The sequence below is a fragment of the Cherax quadricarinatus genome, chromosome 38 (assembly GCF_038502225.1).
Source record: "Cherax quadricarinatus isolate ZL_2023a chromosome 38, ASM3850222v1, whole genome shotgun sequence".
Lineage (NCBI taxonomy): Eukaryota > Metazoa > Arthropoda > Malacostraca > Decapoda > Parastacidae > Cherax > Cherax quadricarinatus.
In genome coordinates this window covers 21,155,524-21,175,426 of record NC_091329.1, presented here as the reverse complement: position 1 = coordinate 21,175,426, position 19,903 = coordinate 21,155,524, and the positions used below count along the sequence as shown (strand labels likewise).

The 19,903-nt window shown below is 46.3% G+C and overlaps 1 protein-coding gene across 1 annotated transcript in view; it reads left to right on the top strand.

The window, feature by feature from the left end:
• Positions 1 to 457: 457 nt before the first annotated feature.
• Positions 458 to 19,903, top strand: part of LOC128693045 (secreted protein C-like) — a 234,384-nt gene continuing 214,938 nt past the window's right edge. The window contains exon 1 of the mRNA XM_053782549.2: positions 458 to 633. Within this exon, the coding sequence (XP_053638524.2) occupies positions 573 to 633 (61 nt within the window). The 5' untranslated portion in view covers positions 458 to 572. The remainder of the gene's footprint in view (positions 634 to 19,903) is intronic.

Here is a 19,903-nt window from a genome sequence, read left to right as displayed (position 1 = left end):
CCTGCTAAAACAGCAGTGTATATCACTGTTACACTGAATCATTACAGCTGTGGTGACCTAGTTCGTGTCAGCTGGGGTCACGCGTGTCAGCTGGGGGTCACACAAGTCAACTGGGGGTAACGTGTGTCACCTGCGCGTTGGTTGCCAGACACACCCCAAAAATAACTTCCAAATTCGCTCAAAAGAATATAAGTCACAGTAAAAAATTCACAACAGCCCCCAACTAACTTATACTCCGGATAGGACGCTCTAGACCGACTTTCAGCCCTCCCTGGACCCACATTAAATCATTTAATTTTTTTACCTTATGTAGAATAAATCTGGCCTATTATACGGCGATTTATTGTTGAGCATTTGTGTACTGGAATTATTTAGCTTGAACTACGGTACGATACGTGCGATGGCTGGCAGCGTATGGCGTGTCGCAGAGGGGTTCATCGGAGGCTTCACTCGCCCGCCAGCTTTCAAACCGGTTGGAGCTCATTGTGGTGGCCCTGGATGAGAGGCTTCAGTGAGCAGGTTGGAGCCTCAGTGAGCGCTCGTGTTAATTATCAGCCTGTGTGGCCACCGCTATGTTGGTGTCCCTCAACCATCTCTTCGGGGTCCAACTGGGTCTCCTCTGCCTCACCAACGGTAAGGATCACCCATTAGTTCTCAACGGTATCCACCAACGGAAGAGCAGAGGTAAGGCACTCCAAAATAGATGTTCGTGTATTAGTGAAAGAAAGAAGTGTTGTTGCCTCGACCTGCCAGTCAGTGTTGTTGCCTCGACCTGCCAGTCAGTGTTGTTGCCTCGACCTGCCAGTCAGTGTTGTTGCCTCGACCTGCCAGTCAGTGTTGTTGCCTCGACCTGCCAGTCAGTGTTGTTGCCTCGACCTGCCAGTCAGTGTTGTTGCCTCGACCTGCCAGTCAGTGTTGTTGCCTCGACCTGCCAGTCAGTGTTGTTGCCTCGACCTGCCAGTCAGTGTTGTTGCCTCGACCTGCCAGTCAGTGTTGTTGCCTCGACCTGCCAGTGTTGTTGCCTCGACCTGCCAGTGTTGTTGCCTCGACCTGCCAGTCAGTGTTGTTGCCTCGACCTGCCAGTGTTGTTGCCTCGACCTGCCAGTCAGTGTTGTTGCCTCGACCTGCCAGTCAGTGTTGTTGCCTCGACCTGCCAATCAGTGTTGTGCGTCTTGCGACCTATACGTTTACTGCAGATTATAACGTCAGAGCTTCCTAGCAAAGTGTGAAATTTTGCCACAAGCAGATGTGTGTATCGCAAGCACCAGACATGTGTATCGCAAGCACCAGACGTGTGTACCGCAAGCACCAGACGTGTGTACCGCAAGCACCAGACATGTGTACCGCAAGCACCAGACATGTGTACCGCAAGCACCAGACGTGTGTACCGCAAGCACCAGACATGTGTACCGCAAGCACCAGACGTGTGTACCGCAAGCACCAGACATGTGTACCGCAAGCACCAGACATGTGTACCGCAAGCACCAGACATGTGTACCGCAAGCACCAGACGTGTGTACCGCAAGCACCAGGCGTGTGTACCGCAAGCACCAGACATGTGTACCGCAAGCACCAGACATGTGTACCGCAAGCACCAGACATGTGTACCGCAAGCACCAGACATGTGTACCGCAAGCACCAGACGTGTGTACCGCAAGCACCAGACATGTGTACCGCAAGCACCAGACGTGTGTACCGCAAGCACCAGACGTGTGTACCGCAAGCACCAGACATGTGTACCGCAAGCACCAGACGTGTGTACCGCAAGCACCAGACATGTGTACCGCAAGCACCAGACATGTGTACCGCAAGCACCAGACATGTGTACCGCAAGCACCAGACGTGTGTACCGCAAGCACCAGGCGTGTGTACTGCAAGCACCAGACGTGTGTACTGCAAGCACCAGACATGTGTCCCGCAAGCACCAGACGTGTGTACCGGAAGCACCAGACGTGTGTACCGCAAGCACCAGACATGTGTACCGCAAGCAACAGACGTGTGTACCGGAAGCACCAGGCGTGTGTACCGCAAGCACCAGACGTGTACCGCAAGCACCAGACGTGTGCACCGCAAGCACCAGGCGTGTGTACCGCAAACACCAGACGTGTGTACCGCAAGCACCAGACGTGTGTACCGCAAGCACCAGACATGTGTACCGCAAGCACCAGACGTGTGTACCGCAAGCACCAGACATGTGTACCGCAAGCATCAGACGTGTGTACCACAAACACCAGGCGTGTGTACCGCAAGCACCAGGCGTGTGTACCGCAAGCACCAGACGTGTGTACCGCAAGCACCAGACGTGTGTACCGCAAGCACCAGGCGTGTGTACCGCAAGCACCAGACGTGTGTACCGCAAGCACCAGACGTGTGTTCCGCAAGCACCAGACATGTGTACCGCAAGCACCAGACGTGTGTACCGCAAGCACCAGACGTGTGCATGGCAAGCACCAGACGTGTGCACCACAAATACCAGACGTGTGCACCCCAGGCAACAAACGTGTGCGCCCCAAGCACCAGACGTGTGCATCACAAGTACCAGACGTGTACACCCCAAGCACCAGACGTGTACACCACAAGTACCAGATGTGTAAACCACAAGTACCAGATGTGTACACAAGTACCAGATGTGTACACCACAAGTACCAGATGTGTACACCACAACTACCAGATGTGTACACCACAAGTACCAGACGTGTACACCACAAGTACCAGATGTGTACACCACAAGTACCAGATGTGTACACAAGTACCAGATGTGTACACCACAAGTACCAGATGTGTACACCACAAGTACCAGATGTGTACACAAGTACCAGACGTGTACACCACAAGTACCAGATGTGTACACCACAAGTACCAGACGTGTACACCACAAGTACCAGACGTGTACACCACAAGTACCAGACGTGTACACCACAAGTACCAGACGTGTACACCACAAGTACCAGACGTGTACACCACAAGTACCAGATGTGTACACCACAAGTACCAGACGTGTACACCACAAGTACCAGACGTGTACACCACAAGTACCAGACGTGTACACCACAAGTACCAGATGTGTGCATCACAAGTACCAGACGTGTACATCACAAGTACCAGACGTGTACACCACAAGTACCAGACGTGTACACCACAAGTACCAGATGTGTGTGTCGCAGTCCCAAGAGAAATGAAAGACAAAAGTGTGGCTGGACTCCTTACAGTGCTTGTGACAAATTTATAGCGTGTCAGAACTTGTTGACTGGTGCGTCAGAATCACTGTACATAGTGTGACATGAGAGCTCTCTAGTTTGTAACAGAAGAACTCTTATTTGTTACGTCATGATGAAGCACTTTACATGGTATGTCAGAGATACTTTACAAAGTGTTTGAGATGTACCTTACACATCCTTGTAACCAGGAGACGATGGTATGGAAGAGACATGTAAGATGAACATCCAGGAACGTGGTGGAACAGGAGTGTGAGCGGCTGGGTGGGACATGGAGACCACACGAGAAAGACATCATGGAACAGATTAAAATTTCATTGTATAGTTGCCCGGAAGGTACTTTCCAGCAACTATATCATGGGTGATATTCATTTTACCCGTACAATCGTTATTGCCCATATTATCCATCACTGGAGGGAAATATTTACACTTATATCTTGGTCACAAAGGGACAATCGAAATTAAGATTACTAAACAAAATAGCAATAAACACTAACAATGAGGAAAATAAACCAGATAATGCATTAATACACACGTTATTGTATTAATAAACAAGTTACTATATTAATACACAAGTTAATGTATTAATAAACAAGTTAATTAATTAACAGAAAGCGAATCATCAATTTACATCACCAAATACCCACACTCAAGTTTGAGGGTTGTTTTAGCATATATTGTCTGCAGAGAATAAACAAAAGTCACGATACCGTTAGTTTATTAGGTTTGAAGTCTGTCTATTACATGAGGGTCGTTAAAGCGTCAGGTCATCTGTACTCCAGCGGTCAAGGATACTTCTATATCCAATACAAGGATTGTACAATATACATCGAAGTGCAAATATACTGAGATAGTACATATCTTTGTATACACACTGCTCTTCTCAATGCATATACATATGAGAGATATATTTTCAGCGTACATAAGTGAATCATGACTCACGAAATCATAATGACACGATTGCAAACAAACCATACCACGGGCAGGGATAGAACCCGCGATCAGAGAGTCTGATCGCGGGTTCTATCCCCGCCCGTGGTATGGTTTGATAAGTGAATCATGATTAATATGCTGTAACTTGAACAATTCTCAACTGATCCACAAATAGGAGATGCAACCGGCTGATGTTTCGTTTTGATATGACTTGTTATCTTGTCTCGAGTGAGAAAGAAAATACCAGTCATAGAACGGTAAGGGGACGGCTGTGGACAGGTCAGGTGATGCAGGTTCTGAAGATTGCAACATTTGATAATGTTCTTGGTAAGACAGGTATTGTGTTCACAGTGTACTTGGTTAAACAGGTATTGTGTGTACAATGTACTTGGTGAGATAGGTATTGCATGTACAGTGTTCTTGAAGAGACAAAGGACCTGACCAGCTTGAACTACCAGGTCTGATGCCGTGCTCCTTCCTTAAGTGGAAATAACCTACTAGGTGGGTTATTGGTCTAAGCCGGGGGTTGACATGGACCTGCTTCGCATGGGTCAGTAGGCCTGCTGCAGTGTTCCTTCTTTCTTATGTTCTTATGACTTTTGGGTTATCCCAGGTTCTCTACACATATGCTGCTATGTATGATAATCTATTTAACTGTATTTGTGTATACCTGAATAAACTTATTTACTTGTAAGTATTTTATGTGCAGTGAACATGATGAGATAGGCATTGTGTACACTGTACTTGACAAGACGGGTATTGTGTGCATAATGTAATTTGGAGAGATAAGTGCACAATAGAGTCTTCCTCCGGTGAGGGGTAATGCTGACATCTGAGACTCTGGTGCAAGCTTGGATGAGAGTGTCAGCGTGAAGCCTCAGTACAAACAACACTAAGTTACCTTCCTGCCTCGCCAGAGCTCCTCAGACACAACCAACTGCCTCTTGATTATTCTTTTTACACACTCTTGTATTCCACCAGTTACAATGCTTGAAATTAATGTTTTTTAGTTGTAACATTTACACTCAGAAGTTTGGCATGGCACTGGGTAACCCGCTCTCTCCTGTACTTACCAACCTCGATATTGAGTTTAAAACCAAATTACACCGAAGGAACAGTTTAAAACCAAATGCACTGAAGGAACTTTATATGGATTAAACCTGTCGGCGATATTCATCATCTCTGGTCCATTGACATAAAAAAAATAATAGTGGTACTCCAAGTACCACTTTGAAACAGTGGTACTTGGAGTAAAAAAGATCATTCACATTTTCTGAGACTTTATGATCGTATAATTAATACTTAAATTGAATGTGATAATTAGATAAAACTCACAAGTACATGTGTTAGGTTCACCTTTATTCTTCTTTTATAAGTTCCGTCAAACATCTTAACTTGACTTGTAGTCGCTGGAACGCAGGCGAGAGAGATATATCATAATCTACACTTGGAAAATCCTAGAGGGACTGGTCCTTAATCTGCACAAAGGAATCACTCCCTACGAAAGCAAAAGCTCGGCATGCGGTGCAAAATACCTCTAATAAAAAGCAGGCGCGCCATTTTTAGAGTAAGAGAAAACACAATAAGTGTGAGGGCCCCAAGACTGTTCAACAGCTTCCCACCAGGCATAAGGAGAATTATCAATAGGCCCCTGACTGCCTTCAAGAGGGAGCTGGACAGATACTAAAGTCGGTGCTGGATCAGCCGGGCTGTGGTTCGTATGTTTGACTACGTGCGGCCAGCGGTGATAGACTGGTTGATCAGGCCCTGATCCACCGGGAAGACTGGTCATGGACCAGGCTGCGGGGGCGTTGATCCCCGAAATACCCTCTAGGTAAGACAGTGTTAAAATTCTCTCAAATATATGGTCTTATTGACCATGTATTTGAGAGTAAACCTTACCACGGGTGGGGCTAGAACCTGCGGTCAGAGAGTCACAAAACTCCAGACCGATGCGTTAGCCACTGGGCCAGCTGGCTACAATAAAATTAATCCAAGTACGTATATTTATACACCATAGGAAGGTTAGCATAGGCACCACTGTGACCACAGTGGGCAGTGTAAAATACCGTGTCCTCGCGGGCAGTGTAAAATACCGTGTCCTCGCGGGCAGTGTAAAATACCGTGTCCTCGCGGGCAGTGTAAAATACCGTGTCCTCGCGGGCAGTGTCAAATACCGTGTCCTCGCGGGCAGTGTCAAATACCGTGTCCTCGCGGGCAGTGTCAAATACCGTGTCCTCGCGGGAAGTGTAAAATACCGTGCCCTCGCGGGCAGTGTCAAATACCGTGTCCTCGCGGGCAGTATCAAATACCGTGTCCTCGCGGGAAGTGTCAAATACCGTGTCCTCGGGGGCAGTGTAAAATACCGTGCCCTCGCGGGCAGTGTAAAATACCGTGCCCTCGCGGGCAGTGTAAAATACCGTGTCCTCGCGGGCAGTGTAAAATACCGTGTCCTCGCGGGCAGTGTAAAATACCGTGTCCTCGCGGGCAGTGTAAAATACCGTGTCCTCGCAGGCAGTGTCAAATACCGTGTCCTCGCGGGCAGTGTAAAATACCGTGTCCTCGCAGGCAGTGTAAAATACCGTGTCCTCGCAGGCAGTGTAAAATACCGTGTCCTCGCAGGCAGTGTAAAATACCGTGTCCTCGCAGGCAGTGTAAAATACCGTGTCCTCGCGGGCAGTGTAAAATACCGTGTCCTCGCAGGCAGTGTAAAATACCGTGTCCTCGCAGGCAGTGTAAAATACCGTGTCCTCGCAGGCAGTGTAAAATACCGTGTCCTCGCGGGCAGTGTAAAATACTGAAAGTCGCTAATAACTGAAAAATATAAATGAAAAAATTGCTTGTAATGAAGGAGAGACGAGTTTAGTGTAATTATTGTGTAGCTGAACTACTGACCTTTGTAGCTCCAGGAAGGTACAGTGATGCTGCACCATTATTGTGTAGCTGAACTACTGACCTTTGTAGCTCCAGGAAGGTACAGTGATGCTGCACCATTATTGTGTAGCTGAACTACTGACCTTTGTAGCTCCAGGAAGGTACAGTGATGCTGCACCATTATTGTGTAGCTGAACTACTGACCTTTGTAGCTCCAGGAAGGTACAGTGATGCTGCACCATTATTGTGTAGCTGAACTACTGACCTTTGTAGCTCCAGGAAGGTACAGTGATGCTGCACCATTATTGTGTAGCTCCAGGAAGGTACAGTGATGCTGCACCATTATTGTGTAGCTGAACTACTGACCTTTGTAGCTCCAGGAAGGTACAGTGATGCTGCACCATTATTGTGTAGCTGAACTACTGACCTTTGTAGCTCCAGGAAGGTACAGTGATGCTGCACCATTATTGTGTAGCTGAACTACTGACCTTTGTAGCTCCAGGAAGGTACAGTGATGCTGCACCATTATTGTGTAGCTCCAGGAAGGTACAGTGATGCTGCACCATTATTGTGTAGCTGAACTACTGACCTTTGTAGCTCCAGGAAGGTACAGTGATGCTGCACCATTATTGTGTAGCTGAACTACTGACCTTTGTAGCTCCAGGAAGGTACAGTGATGCTGCACCATTATTGTGTAGCTGAACTACTGACTTTCGTAGCTCCAGGAAGGTACAGTGATGCTGCACCATTATTGTGTAGCTGAACTACTGACCTTTGTAGCTCCAGGAAGGTACAGTGATGCTGCACCATTATTGTGTAGCTGAACTACTGACTTTTGTAGCTCCAGGAAGGTACAATGATGCTGCACCATTATTGTGTAGCTGAACTACTGACCTTTGTAGCTCCAGGAAGGTACAGTGATGCTGCACCATTATTGTGTAGCTCCAGGAAGGTACAGTGATGCTGCACCATTATTGTGTAGCTGAACTACTGACCTTTGTAGCTCCAGGAAGGTACAGTGATGCTGCACCATTATTGTGTAGCTGAACTACTGACCTTTGTAGCTCCAGGAAGGTACAGTGATGCTGCACCATTATTGTGTAGCTGAACTACTGACCTTTGTAGCTCCAGGAAGGTACAGTGATGCTGCACCATTATTGTGTAGCTCCAGGAAGGTACAGTGATGCTGCACCATTATTGTGTAGCTGAACTACTGACCTTTGTAGCTCCAGGAAGGTACAGTGATGCTGCACCATTATTGTGTAGCTGAACTACTGACCTTGTAGCTCCAGGAAGGTACAGTGATGCTGCACCATTATTGTGTAGCTAAACTACTGACCTTTGTAGCTCCAGGAAGGTACAGTGATGCTGCACCATTATTGTGTAGCTGAACTACTGACCTTTGTAGCTCCAGGAAGGTACAGTGATGCTGCACCATTATTGTGTAGCTGAACTACTGACTTTTGTAGCTCCAGGAAGGTACAGTGATGCTGCACCATTATTGTGTAGCTGAACTACTGACCTTTGTAGCTCCAGGAAGGTACAGTGATGCTGCACCATTATTGTGTAGCTGAACTACTGACTTTTGTAGCTCCAGGAAGGTACAGTGATGCTGCACCATTATTGTGTAGCTGAACTACTGACCTTTGTAGCTCCAGGAAGGTACAGTGATGCTGCACCATTATTGTGTAACTGAACTACTGACCTTTGTAGCTCCAGGAAGGTACAGTGATGCTGCACCATTATTGTGTAGCTGAACTACTGACCTTTGTAGCTCCAGGAAGGTACAGTGATGCTGCACCATTATTGTGTAACTGAACTACTGACCTTTGTAGCTCCAGGAAGGTACAGTGATGCTGCACCATTATTGTGTAGCTGAACTACTGACCTTTGTAGCTCCAGGAAGGTACAGTGATGCTGCACCATTATTGTGTAGCTGAACTACTGACCTTTGTAGCTCCAGGAAGGTACAGTGATGCTGCACCATTATTGTGTAGCTGAACTACTGACCTTTGTAGCTCCAGGAAGGTACAGTGATGCTGCACCATTATTGTGTAACTGAACTACTGACCTTTGTAGCCCCAGGAAGGTGCAGTGATGCTGCACCATTATTGTGTAGCTGAACTACTGACTTTTGTAGCTCAAGGAAGGTACAGTGATGCTGCACCATTATTGTGTAGCTGAACTACTGACCTTTGTAGCTCCAGGAAGGTACAGTGATACTGGACCATTATTGTGTAGCTGAACTACTGACCTTTGTAGCTCCAGGAAGGTACTGTGATGCTGCACCATTATTGTGTAGCTGAACTACTGACCTTCGTAGCTCCAGGAAGGTACAGTGATGCTGGACCATTATTGTGTAGCTGAACTACTGACCTTTGTAGCTCCAGGAAGGTACAGTGATGCTGGACCATTATTGTGTACCTGAACTACTGACTTTTGTAGCTCCAGGAAGGTACAGTGATGCTGGACCATTATTGTGTAGCTGAACTACTGACTTTTGTAGCTCCAGGAAGGTACAGTGATGCTGCACCATTATTTTGTAGCTGAACTACTGACTTTTGTAGCTCCAGGAAGGTACAGTGATGCTGCACCATTATTGTGTAGCTGAACTACTAACTTTTGTAGCTCCAGGAAGGTACAGTGATGCTGCACCATTATTGTGTAGCTGAACTACTGACCTTTGTAGCTCCAGGAAGGTACAATGATGCTGCACCATTATTGTGTAGCTGAACTACTGACCTTTGTAGCTCCAGGAAGGTACAGTGATGCTGCACCATTATTGTGTAGCTCCAGGAAGGTACAGTGATGCTGCACCATTATTGTGTAGCTGAACTACTGACCTTTGTAGCTCCAGGAAGGTACAGTGATGCTGCACCATTATTGTGTAGCTGAACTACTGACTTTTGTAGCTCCAGGAAGGTACAGTGATGCTGCACCATTATTGTGTAGCTGAACTACTGACCTTTGTAGCTCCAGGAAGGTACAGTGATGCTGCACCATTATTGTGTAACTGAACTACTGACCTTTGTAGCTCCAGGAAGGTACAGTGATGCTGCACCATTATTGTGTAGCTGAACTACTGACCTTTGTAGCTCCAGGAAGGTACAGTGATGCTGCACCATTATTGTGTAACTGAACTACTGACCTTTGTAGCTCCAGGAAGGTACAGTGATGCTGCACCATTATTGTGTAGCTGAACTACTGACCTTTGTAGCTCCAGGAAGGTACAGTGATGCTGCACCATTATTGTGTAGCTGAACTACTGACCTTTGTAGCTCCAGGAAGGTACAGTGATGCTGCACCATTATTGTGTAGCTGAACTACTGACCTTTGTAGCTCCAGGAAGGTACAGTGATGCTGCACCATTATTGTGTAACTGAACTACTGACCTTTGTAGCCCCAGGAAGGTGCAGTGATGCTGCACCATTATTGTGTAGCTGAACTACTGACTTTTGTAGCTCAAGGAAGGTACAGTGATGCTGCACCATTATTGTGTAGCTGAACTACTGACCTTTGTAGCTCCAGGAAGGTACAGTGATACTGGACCATTATTGTGTAGCTGAACTACTGACCTTTGTAGCTCCAGGAAGGTACTGTGATGCTGCACCATTATTGTGTAGCTGAACTACTGACCTTCGTAGCTCCAGGAAGGTACAGTGATGCTGGACCATTATTGTGTAGCTGAACTACTGACCTTTGTAGCTCCAGGAAGGTACAGTGATGCTGGACCATTATTGTGTACCTGAACTACTGACTTTTGTAGCTCCAGGAAGGTACAGTGATGCTGGACCATTATTGTGTAGCTGAACTACTGACTTTTGTAGCTCCAGGAAGGTACAGTAATGCTGCACCATTATTTTGTAGCTGAACTACTGACTTTTGTAGCTCCAGGAAGGTACAGTGATGCTGCACCATTATTGTGTAGCTGAACTACTAACTTTTGTAGCTCCAGGAAGGTACAGTGATGCTGCACCATTATTGTGTAGCTGAACTACTGACCTTTGTAGCTCCAGGAAGGTACAGTGATGCTGCACCATTATTGTGTAGCTGAACTACTGACCTTTGTAGCTCCAGGAAGGTACAGTGATGCTGCACCATTATTGTGTAGCTCCAGGAAGGTACAGTGATGCTGCACCATTATTGTGTAGCTGAACTACTGACCTTTGTAGCTCCAGGAAGGTACAGTGATGCTGCACCATTATTGTGTAGCTGAACTACTGACTTGTAGCTCCAGGAAGGTACAGTGATGCTGCACCATTATTGTGTAGCTCCAGGAAGGTACAGTGATGCTGCACCATTATTGTGTAGCTGAACTACTGACCTTTGTAGCTCCAGGAAGGTACAGTGATGCTGCACCATTATTGTGTAGCTGAACTACTGACTTTTGTAGCTCCAGGAAGGTACAGTGATGCTGCACTATTATTGTGTAACTGAACTACTGACTTTTGTAGCTCCAGGAAGGTACAGTGATGCTGCACTATTATTGTGTAGCTGAACTACTGACCTTTGTAGCTCCAGGAAGGTACAGTGATGCTGCACCATTATTGTGTAGCTGAACTACTGACCTTTGTAGCTCCAGGAAGGTACAGTGATGCTGCACCATTATTGTGTAGCTCCAGGAAGGTACAGTGATGCTGCACCATTATTGTGTAGCTCCAGGAAGGTACAATGATGCTGCACCATCTTCCACGTATTATTATTGTTGTTTAATTACTTTTATTGATAATTATTATTATTTTATTATAATTATATTTATTATAATTATTTTTATGATTATTATTACATTGATGTTAGAACACTAAACGCTTACGGGTCATACGAAACCTAGGGAACAAGAGGCAGTCAGGTTTATTCCATAGAAGGGAAAGGTAACTCCAATTCTTTGTATCAAGAACTCTTCCCAGGCATCAAGACACACTCCCCCATCCCCATAAAGTTGGCCAAGGCGGCTTTAGCTAGGTTTTCTTTTTTGGTTATGTGGGATGTAGAGTTGAGTAATCTGTCGATCTCGTATCCTAGGATCTTGTTTGGATTCCTAATAGCAATTCTGGTGCCTCTGATGACCCCATTGTCTTCTATGGTTGATGGCAAGCAGCCGATCGTGCTGATGAGGACTTTGTCTGGGTTGGTTGTGATTCTCCATTTCTTCTCCCACCTGTCATGTACCTAGTTACTGCTATGTAAGCAGAGGCAGTAGGAGTAAGGAAACATGCCCAACGTTTCACCCCTGACGGGAGATTGAACCCGGAGCCTCAGTGTATAAGCTGAGGACGCTACTAACCAAGCCACGAACACAAGCTACGCAAATACAAAACAATGGAAGGGGTACACTCAGTGTCTTCTTCGTTAAGCCTTGGTACTGGATGTGGTACTCAGCTCCCTGGCCATTAATTGTCCTACAGTGAGCTTCGCTAGTAGACGCTCGGCTTGTAGATTTATGGTCCACTGCTGCACGCTAGTGTCAAGGTCAAACGCTGAGGTTTCATGGTGAAGATTTACGTTAGTTGCAGCCTTGTCACGAAATTAACAACTGCCAACAGAATCCTCTCTTCGGCACACTTTTGACATAAGCTTTTTTTTTCCTTTGCACCAACAGAGCTTTTATCAATAATACACCTTCCGTTTAGCAACACATTAGAAAAGTTATTAAAATCATTAGGCTGAATTCAAGACAGCATTTTGTGCTCATTTTGCTTTTCTGTTTGCTGTAGTCAGTCGTCTGCAGGAGTCAGCTTCACGCAACCGAAAGATATATCAGAGGTAAGGTAAAACCGTGGTTGACGAATGAGGATAAACTCAGTATTTTCTTGTGCAGGCAGAGCCATACACAGAGCAATTAGAGTGTTGGTTCCGCTGTTAACGCGACGGAGGTAACGTTTGTCAGGAAAGAGGACAAGTATTTTCTGACGTGGGTCTTAGTCATATGATATCCTACAACTGAAGCTGCCAACACTGTGAAGCTGCCTACACTGTGAAGCTGTCTACACTGTGAAGCTGCCTACATTGTAAAGCTGTCTACACTGTGAAGCTGTCTACACTGTGAAGCTGTCTACACTGTGAAGCTGCCTACACTGTGAAACTGCCTACACTGTGAAACTGCCTACACTGTGAAGCTGCCTACACTGTGAAGCTGTCTACACTGTGAAGCTGCCTACACTGTGAAGCTGCCTACACTGTGAAGCTGTCTACACTGTGAAGCTGTCTACACTGAAGCTGCCTACACTGTGAAGCTGCCTACACTGTGAAGCTGCCTACACTGAAGCTGTCTACACTGTGAAGCTGCCTACACTGTGAAGCTGTCTACACTGTGAAGCTGTCTACACTGTGAAGCTGTCTACACTGTGAAGCTGTCTACACTGAAACTGTCTACACTGTGAAGCTGTCTGCACTGTGAAGCAGTCTACACTGAAGCTGTCTACACTGTGAAGCTGTCTACACTGAAGCTGTCTACACTGTGAAGCTGTCTATACTGTGAAGCTTCTACATTGTGAAGCTTCTACACTGTGAAGCTGTCTACACTGTGAAGCTGTCTACACTGTGAAGCTGTCTACGCTGTGAAGCTGCCTACACTGTGAAGCTGCCTACACTGTGAAGCTGCCTACACTGTGAAGCTGCCTACACTGTGAAGCTGCCTACACTGTGAAGCTGCCTACACTGTGAAGCTGTCTACACTGAAGCTGCCTACACTGTGAAACTGCCTACAATGTGAAGCTGCCTACACTGAAGCTGCCTACACTGTGAAGCTGCCTACACTGTGAAGCTGCCTACACTGAAGCTGTCTACACTGTGAAGCTGCCTACACTGAAGCTGCCTACACTGTGAAGCTGCCTACACTGAAGCTGTCTACACTGTGAAGCTGTCTACACTGTGAAGCTGCCTACACTGTGAAGCTGCCTACACTGAAGCTGTCTACACTGTGAAGCTGTCTACACTGTGAAGCTGCCTACACTGTGAAGCTGTCTACACTGTGAAGCTGCCTACACTGTGAAGCTGTCTACACTGTGAAGATATCTACACTGTGAGCAGCTGTCTACACTGTGAAGCTGCCTACACTGTGAAGCTGCCTACACTGAAGCTGTCTACACTGTGAAGCTGCCTACATTGAAGCTGTCTACACTGTGAAGCTGTCTACACTGTGAAGCTGTCTACACTGTGAAGCTGTCTACACTGTGAAGTTGCCTACATTGAAGCTGTCTACACTGTGAAGCTGCCTACATTGAAGCTGTCTACACTGTGAAGCTGTCTACACTGTGAAGCTGTCTACACTGTGAAGCTGTCTACACTGTGAAGCTGTCTACACAGTGAAGCTGTCTACACTGAAGCTGTCTACACTGTGAAGCTGTCTACACTGAAGCTGTCTACACTGTGAAGCTGTCTACACTTTGAAGCTGTCTACACTGTGAAGCTGTCTACACTGTGAAGCTTCTACGCTGTGAAGCTGTCTATACTGTGAAGCTTCTACACTGTGAAGCTGTCTACACTGTGAAGCTGTCTACACTGTGAAGTTGTCTGCATTGTGAAGCTTCTACACTGTGAAGCTGTCTACACTGTGAAGCTGTCTACACTGAGCCGCTGTCTACACTGTGAAGCTGTCTACACTGAAGCTGTCTACACTGTGAGCAGCTGTCTACACTGAATCTGTCTACACTGTGAGCAGCTGTCTACACTGTGAAGCTGTCTACACTGTGAAGCTGTCTACACCGTGAAGCTGTCTACACTGTGAAGCTGTCTATACTTTGAGCAGTTGTCTACACTGTGAAGATGTCTACACTGTGAAGCTGTCTACACTGTGAGCAGCTGTCTACACTTTGAAGCTCTCTACACTGTGAAATTCTCTACACTGTGAGCAGCTGTCTACACTGTGAAGCTGTCTACACTGTGAAGCTGTCTACACTGTGAAGCTGTCTACACTGTGAAGCTGTCTACACTGTAAGCAGCTGTCTACACTGTGAAGCTGTCTACACTGAAGCTGTCTACACTGTGAGCAGCTGTCTACACTGCGAAGCTGTCTACACTGAGCAACTGTCTACACTGTGAAGCTGTCTACACTGTGAAGCTGTCTACACTGTGAAGCTGTCTACACTCTGAGCAGCTGTCTACACTGTGAGCAGCTGTCTACACTGCGAAGCTGTCTACACTGTGAAGCTGTCTACACTGTGAAGCTGTCTACACTGTGAAGCTGTCTACACTGTGAAGCTGTCTACACCGTGAGCAGCTGCCTACACTGTGAGCAGCTGTCTACACTGTGAAGCTATCTACACTGTGAGCACCTGTCTACACTGTGAAGCTGTCTACATTGTGAGCAGGTGTCTACACTGTGAACAGCTGTATACACTGTGAAGCTGTCTACACTGTGAAGCTGTATACACTGTGAAGCTGTCTACACTGTGAGCAGCTGTCTACACTGTGAAGCTGTCTACACTGTGAAGCTGTCTACACTGTGAAGCTGTCTACACTGTGAGCAGCTGTCTACACTGCGAAGCTGTCTACACTGTGAAGCTGTCTACACTGTGAAACTGTCTACACTGAGCAGCTGTCTACACTGAAGCTGTCTACACTGAAGCTGTCTACACTGTGAAGCTGTCTACACTGTGAAGTTGTCTACACTGTGAAGCTGTCTACACTGTGAAGCTGTTTACACTGTGAAGCTGTCTACACCGTGAGCAGCTGTCTACACTCTGAGCAGCTATCTACACTGTGAAGCTATCTACACTTTGAGCAGCTGTCTACACTGTGAAGCTGTCTACTTTGTGAGCAGCTGTCTACACTGTGAGCAGCTGTCTACACTGTGAAGCTGTCTACACTGTGAAGCTGTCTACACTGTGAAGCTGTCTACACTGTGAGCAGCTGTCTACACTGTGAAGCTGTCTACACTGTGAAGCTGTCTACACTGTGAAGCTGTCTACACTGTGAGGAGCTGTCTACACTGTGAAGCTGTCTACACTGTGAGCAGCTGTCTACACTGTGAAGCTGTCTACACTGTGAGCAGCTGTCTACACTGAAGCTGTCTACACTGTGAAGCTGTCTACACTGTGAAACTGCCTACACTGTGAAGCTGTCTACACTGTGAAGCTGTCTACACTGTGAAGCTGTCTACACTGTGAAACTGCCTACACTGTGAAGCTGTCTACACTGTGAAGCTGTCTACACTGTGAAGCTGTCTACACTGTGAAGCTGTCTACACTGAAACTCCCTACACTGTGAAGCTTCTACACTGTGAAGCTGTCTACACTGTGAAGTTGTCTACACTGTGAAGCTTCTACACTGTGAAGCTGTCTACACTGTGAAGCTGTCTACATTGTGAGCAGCTGTCTACACTGTGACGCTGTCTACACTGAGCAGCTGTCTACACTGTGAAGCTGTCTACACTGAAGCTGTCTACACTGTGAGCAGCTGTCTACACTGAATCTGTCTACACTGTGAGCAGCTGTCTACACTGTGAAGCTGTCTACACTGTGAAGCTGTCTACACTGTGAAGCCGTCTATACTGTGAGCAGTTGTCTACACTGTGAAGATGTCTACACTGTGAAGCTGTCTACACTGTGAGCAGCTGTCTACACTTTGAAGCTCTCTACACTGTGAAATTCTCTACACCCTGAGCAGCTGTCTACACTGTGAAGCTGTCTACACTGTGAAGCTGTCTACACTGTGAGCAGCTGTCTACACTGTGAAGCTCTCTACACTGTGAAGCTGTCTACACTGTGAGCAGCTGTCTACACTGTGAAGCTGTCTACACTGTGAGCAGCTGTCTACACTGTGAAGCTGTCTACACTGTGAAGCTGTCTACACTGTGAAGCTCTCTACACTGTGAAGCTGTCTACACTGTGAGCAGCTGTCTACACTGAAGCTGTCTACACTGAGCAACTGTCTACACTGTGAAGCTGTCTACACTGTGAAGCTGTCTACACTGTGAGCAGCTGTCTACACTGTGAGCAGCTGTCTACACTGCGAAGCTGTCTATACTGTGAAGCTGTCTACACTGTGAAGCTGTCTACACTGTGAAGCTGTCTACACTGTGAAACTGTCTACACTGTGAGCAGCTGTCTACACTGAAGCTGTCTACACTGTGAAGCTGTCTACACTGTGAAGCTGTCTACACTGTAAAGCTGTCTACACTGAAGCTGTCTACACTGTGAGCAGCTGTCTACACTGTGAGCAGCTGTCTACACTGTGAAGCTGCCTACACTGTGAAGCTGTCTACACTGAAGCTGTCTACACTGTGAAGCTGTCTACACTGTGAAGCTGCCTACACTGTGAAGCTGTCTACACTGTGAAGCTGTCTACACTGTGAAGCTGCCTACACTGTGAAGCTGTCTACACTGTGAAGCTGTTTACACTGTGAAGCTGTCTACACTGTGAAGCTGCCTACACTGTGAAGCTGTCTACACTGTGAAGCTGTCTACACTGTGAAGCTGTCTACACTGTGAAGCTGCCTACACTGTGAAGCTGTCTACACTGTGAAGCTGTCTACACTGTGAAGCTGTCTACACTGTGAAGCTGTCTACACTGTGAAGCTGCCTACACTGTGAAGCTGTCTACACTGTGAAGCTGTCTACACTGTGAAGCTGTCTACACTGTGAAGCTGTCTACACTGTGAAGCTGTCTACACTGTGAAGCTGCCTACACTGTGAAGCTGCCTACACTGTGAAGCTGTCTACACTGTGAAGCTGTCTACACTGTGAAGCTGTCTACACTGTGAAGCTGTCTACACTGTGAAGCTGCCTACACTGTGAAGCTGCCTACACTGTGAAGCTGTCTACACTGTGAAGCTGTCTACACTGTGAAGCTGTCTACACTGTGAAGCTGTCTACACTGTGAGCAGCTGTCGCCTGTCAAAAAAGAAAGCACAGTGGAAACTGATACAAGTATATACATATTTACGTTTGTAAACTTCAGTATGAAAGCGAATTTCAAATGGTGGAGTCGCAAAATAAAATTAATTTAAATAATTTTTACTCGGTGAAATGAAATGGCTTGCGAGGTGAAGGGATTAAATCAGCAAGTAAGAGTTATTTAGGTACAGTTACACATAAATATGATTATCATACATAGTATAACATGTAAATTACGTAGGTCGACTCCCATTATGTTACGGGAGATTACATGATGGTACTGTGTTTTAGTCTTTGCTTTGGGTAATTTAAAGTTGTGTGGGTGGGTGCGAGTTGGACTTGACTAGCTTGTGCTGCCGGGTCTGGTGCAGTGCTCCTTCCTTGAGTGGAGATGATCAGACTGGGTGGGTCATTGGGCTAATCCGGGAGTGGGGGGTCATTTGTCTAATCCGGGGGGGTGGACATGGACCTGCTCCTCATGGGTCAGTAGGCCTGTTTCAGTGTTCCTTCTTTCTTATGTTCTTATGTTCTAAGTAAAAAAAAGTTACAACCTATTAAGAAAATTATGATGTGGGTCAGTGGCAGACATCTTGGAAAATGGCCGCCAAAGTTGACACGGAAATCCTAAATGCGTCCAGATTCTATGAATTTGTTTTAAACAACGATATTTTCGCCTATTCACTAAACTCTTCGCGACATTAACTACATCGCTACCGGTGATTTTTTTTTTTTTTCAAAATCCGTACGTTCAACAAGCAGTTCCCGACCTTTATCTAAGTGTTGTTGTTGACTTACGTGTTTGACGGGATCACTTTACCCACACTTTACCCACACTTTACCCACACTTTACCCACACTTTACCTACACTTTACCTACACTTTACCCACACTTTACCCACACTTTACCTACACTTTACCTACACTTTACCCACACTTTACCCACACTTTACCTACACTTTACCCACACTTTACCCACACTTTACCTACACTTTACCCACACTTTACCCACACTTTACCTACACTTTACCCACACTTTACCTACACTTTACCCACACTTTACCCACACTTTACCTACACTTTACCCACACTTTACCCACACTTTACCCACAGTTTACCTACACTTTACCCACACTTTACCCCCACTTTACCCACACTTTACCCACACTTTACCTACACTTTACCCACACTTTACCCACACTTTACCCACACTTTACCCACACTTTACCCACACTTTACCTACACTTTACCCACACTTTACCCACACTTTACCCACACTTTACCCACACTTTACCCACACTTTACCCACACTTTACCTACACTTTACCCACACTTTACCTACACTTTACCCACACTTTACCCACACTTTACCCACACTTTACCCACACTTTACCCACACTTTACCCACACTTTACCCACACTTTACCCACACTTTACCCACACTTTACCTACACTTTACCCACACTTTACCCACACTTTACCCACACTTTACCCACACTTTACCTACACTTTACCCACACTTTACCCACACTTTACCCACACTTTACCCACACTTTACCTACACTTTACCCACACTTTACCCACACTTTACCTACACTTTACCCACACTTTACCCACACTTTACCCACACTTTACCCACACTTTACCCACACTTTACCGACACTTTACCTACACTTTACCCACACTTTACCTACACTTTACCTACACTTTACCCACACTTTACCGACACTTTACCCACACTTTACCCACACTTTACCTACACTTTACCCACACTTTACCCACACTTTACCCACACTTTACCCACACTTTACCTACACTTTACCCACACTTTACCCACACTTTACCTACACTTTACCCACACTTTACCCACACTTTACCCACACTTTACCCACACTTTACCTACACTTTACCCACACTTTACCCACACTTTACCCACACTTTACCTACACTTTACCCACACTTTACCCACACTTTACCTACACTTTACCCACACTTTACCCACACTTTACCTACACTTTACCCACACTTTACCCACACATCCCTTCCCTTC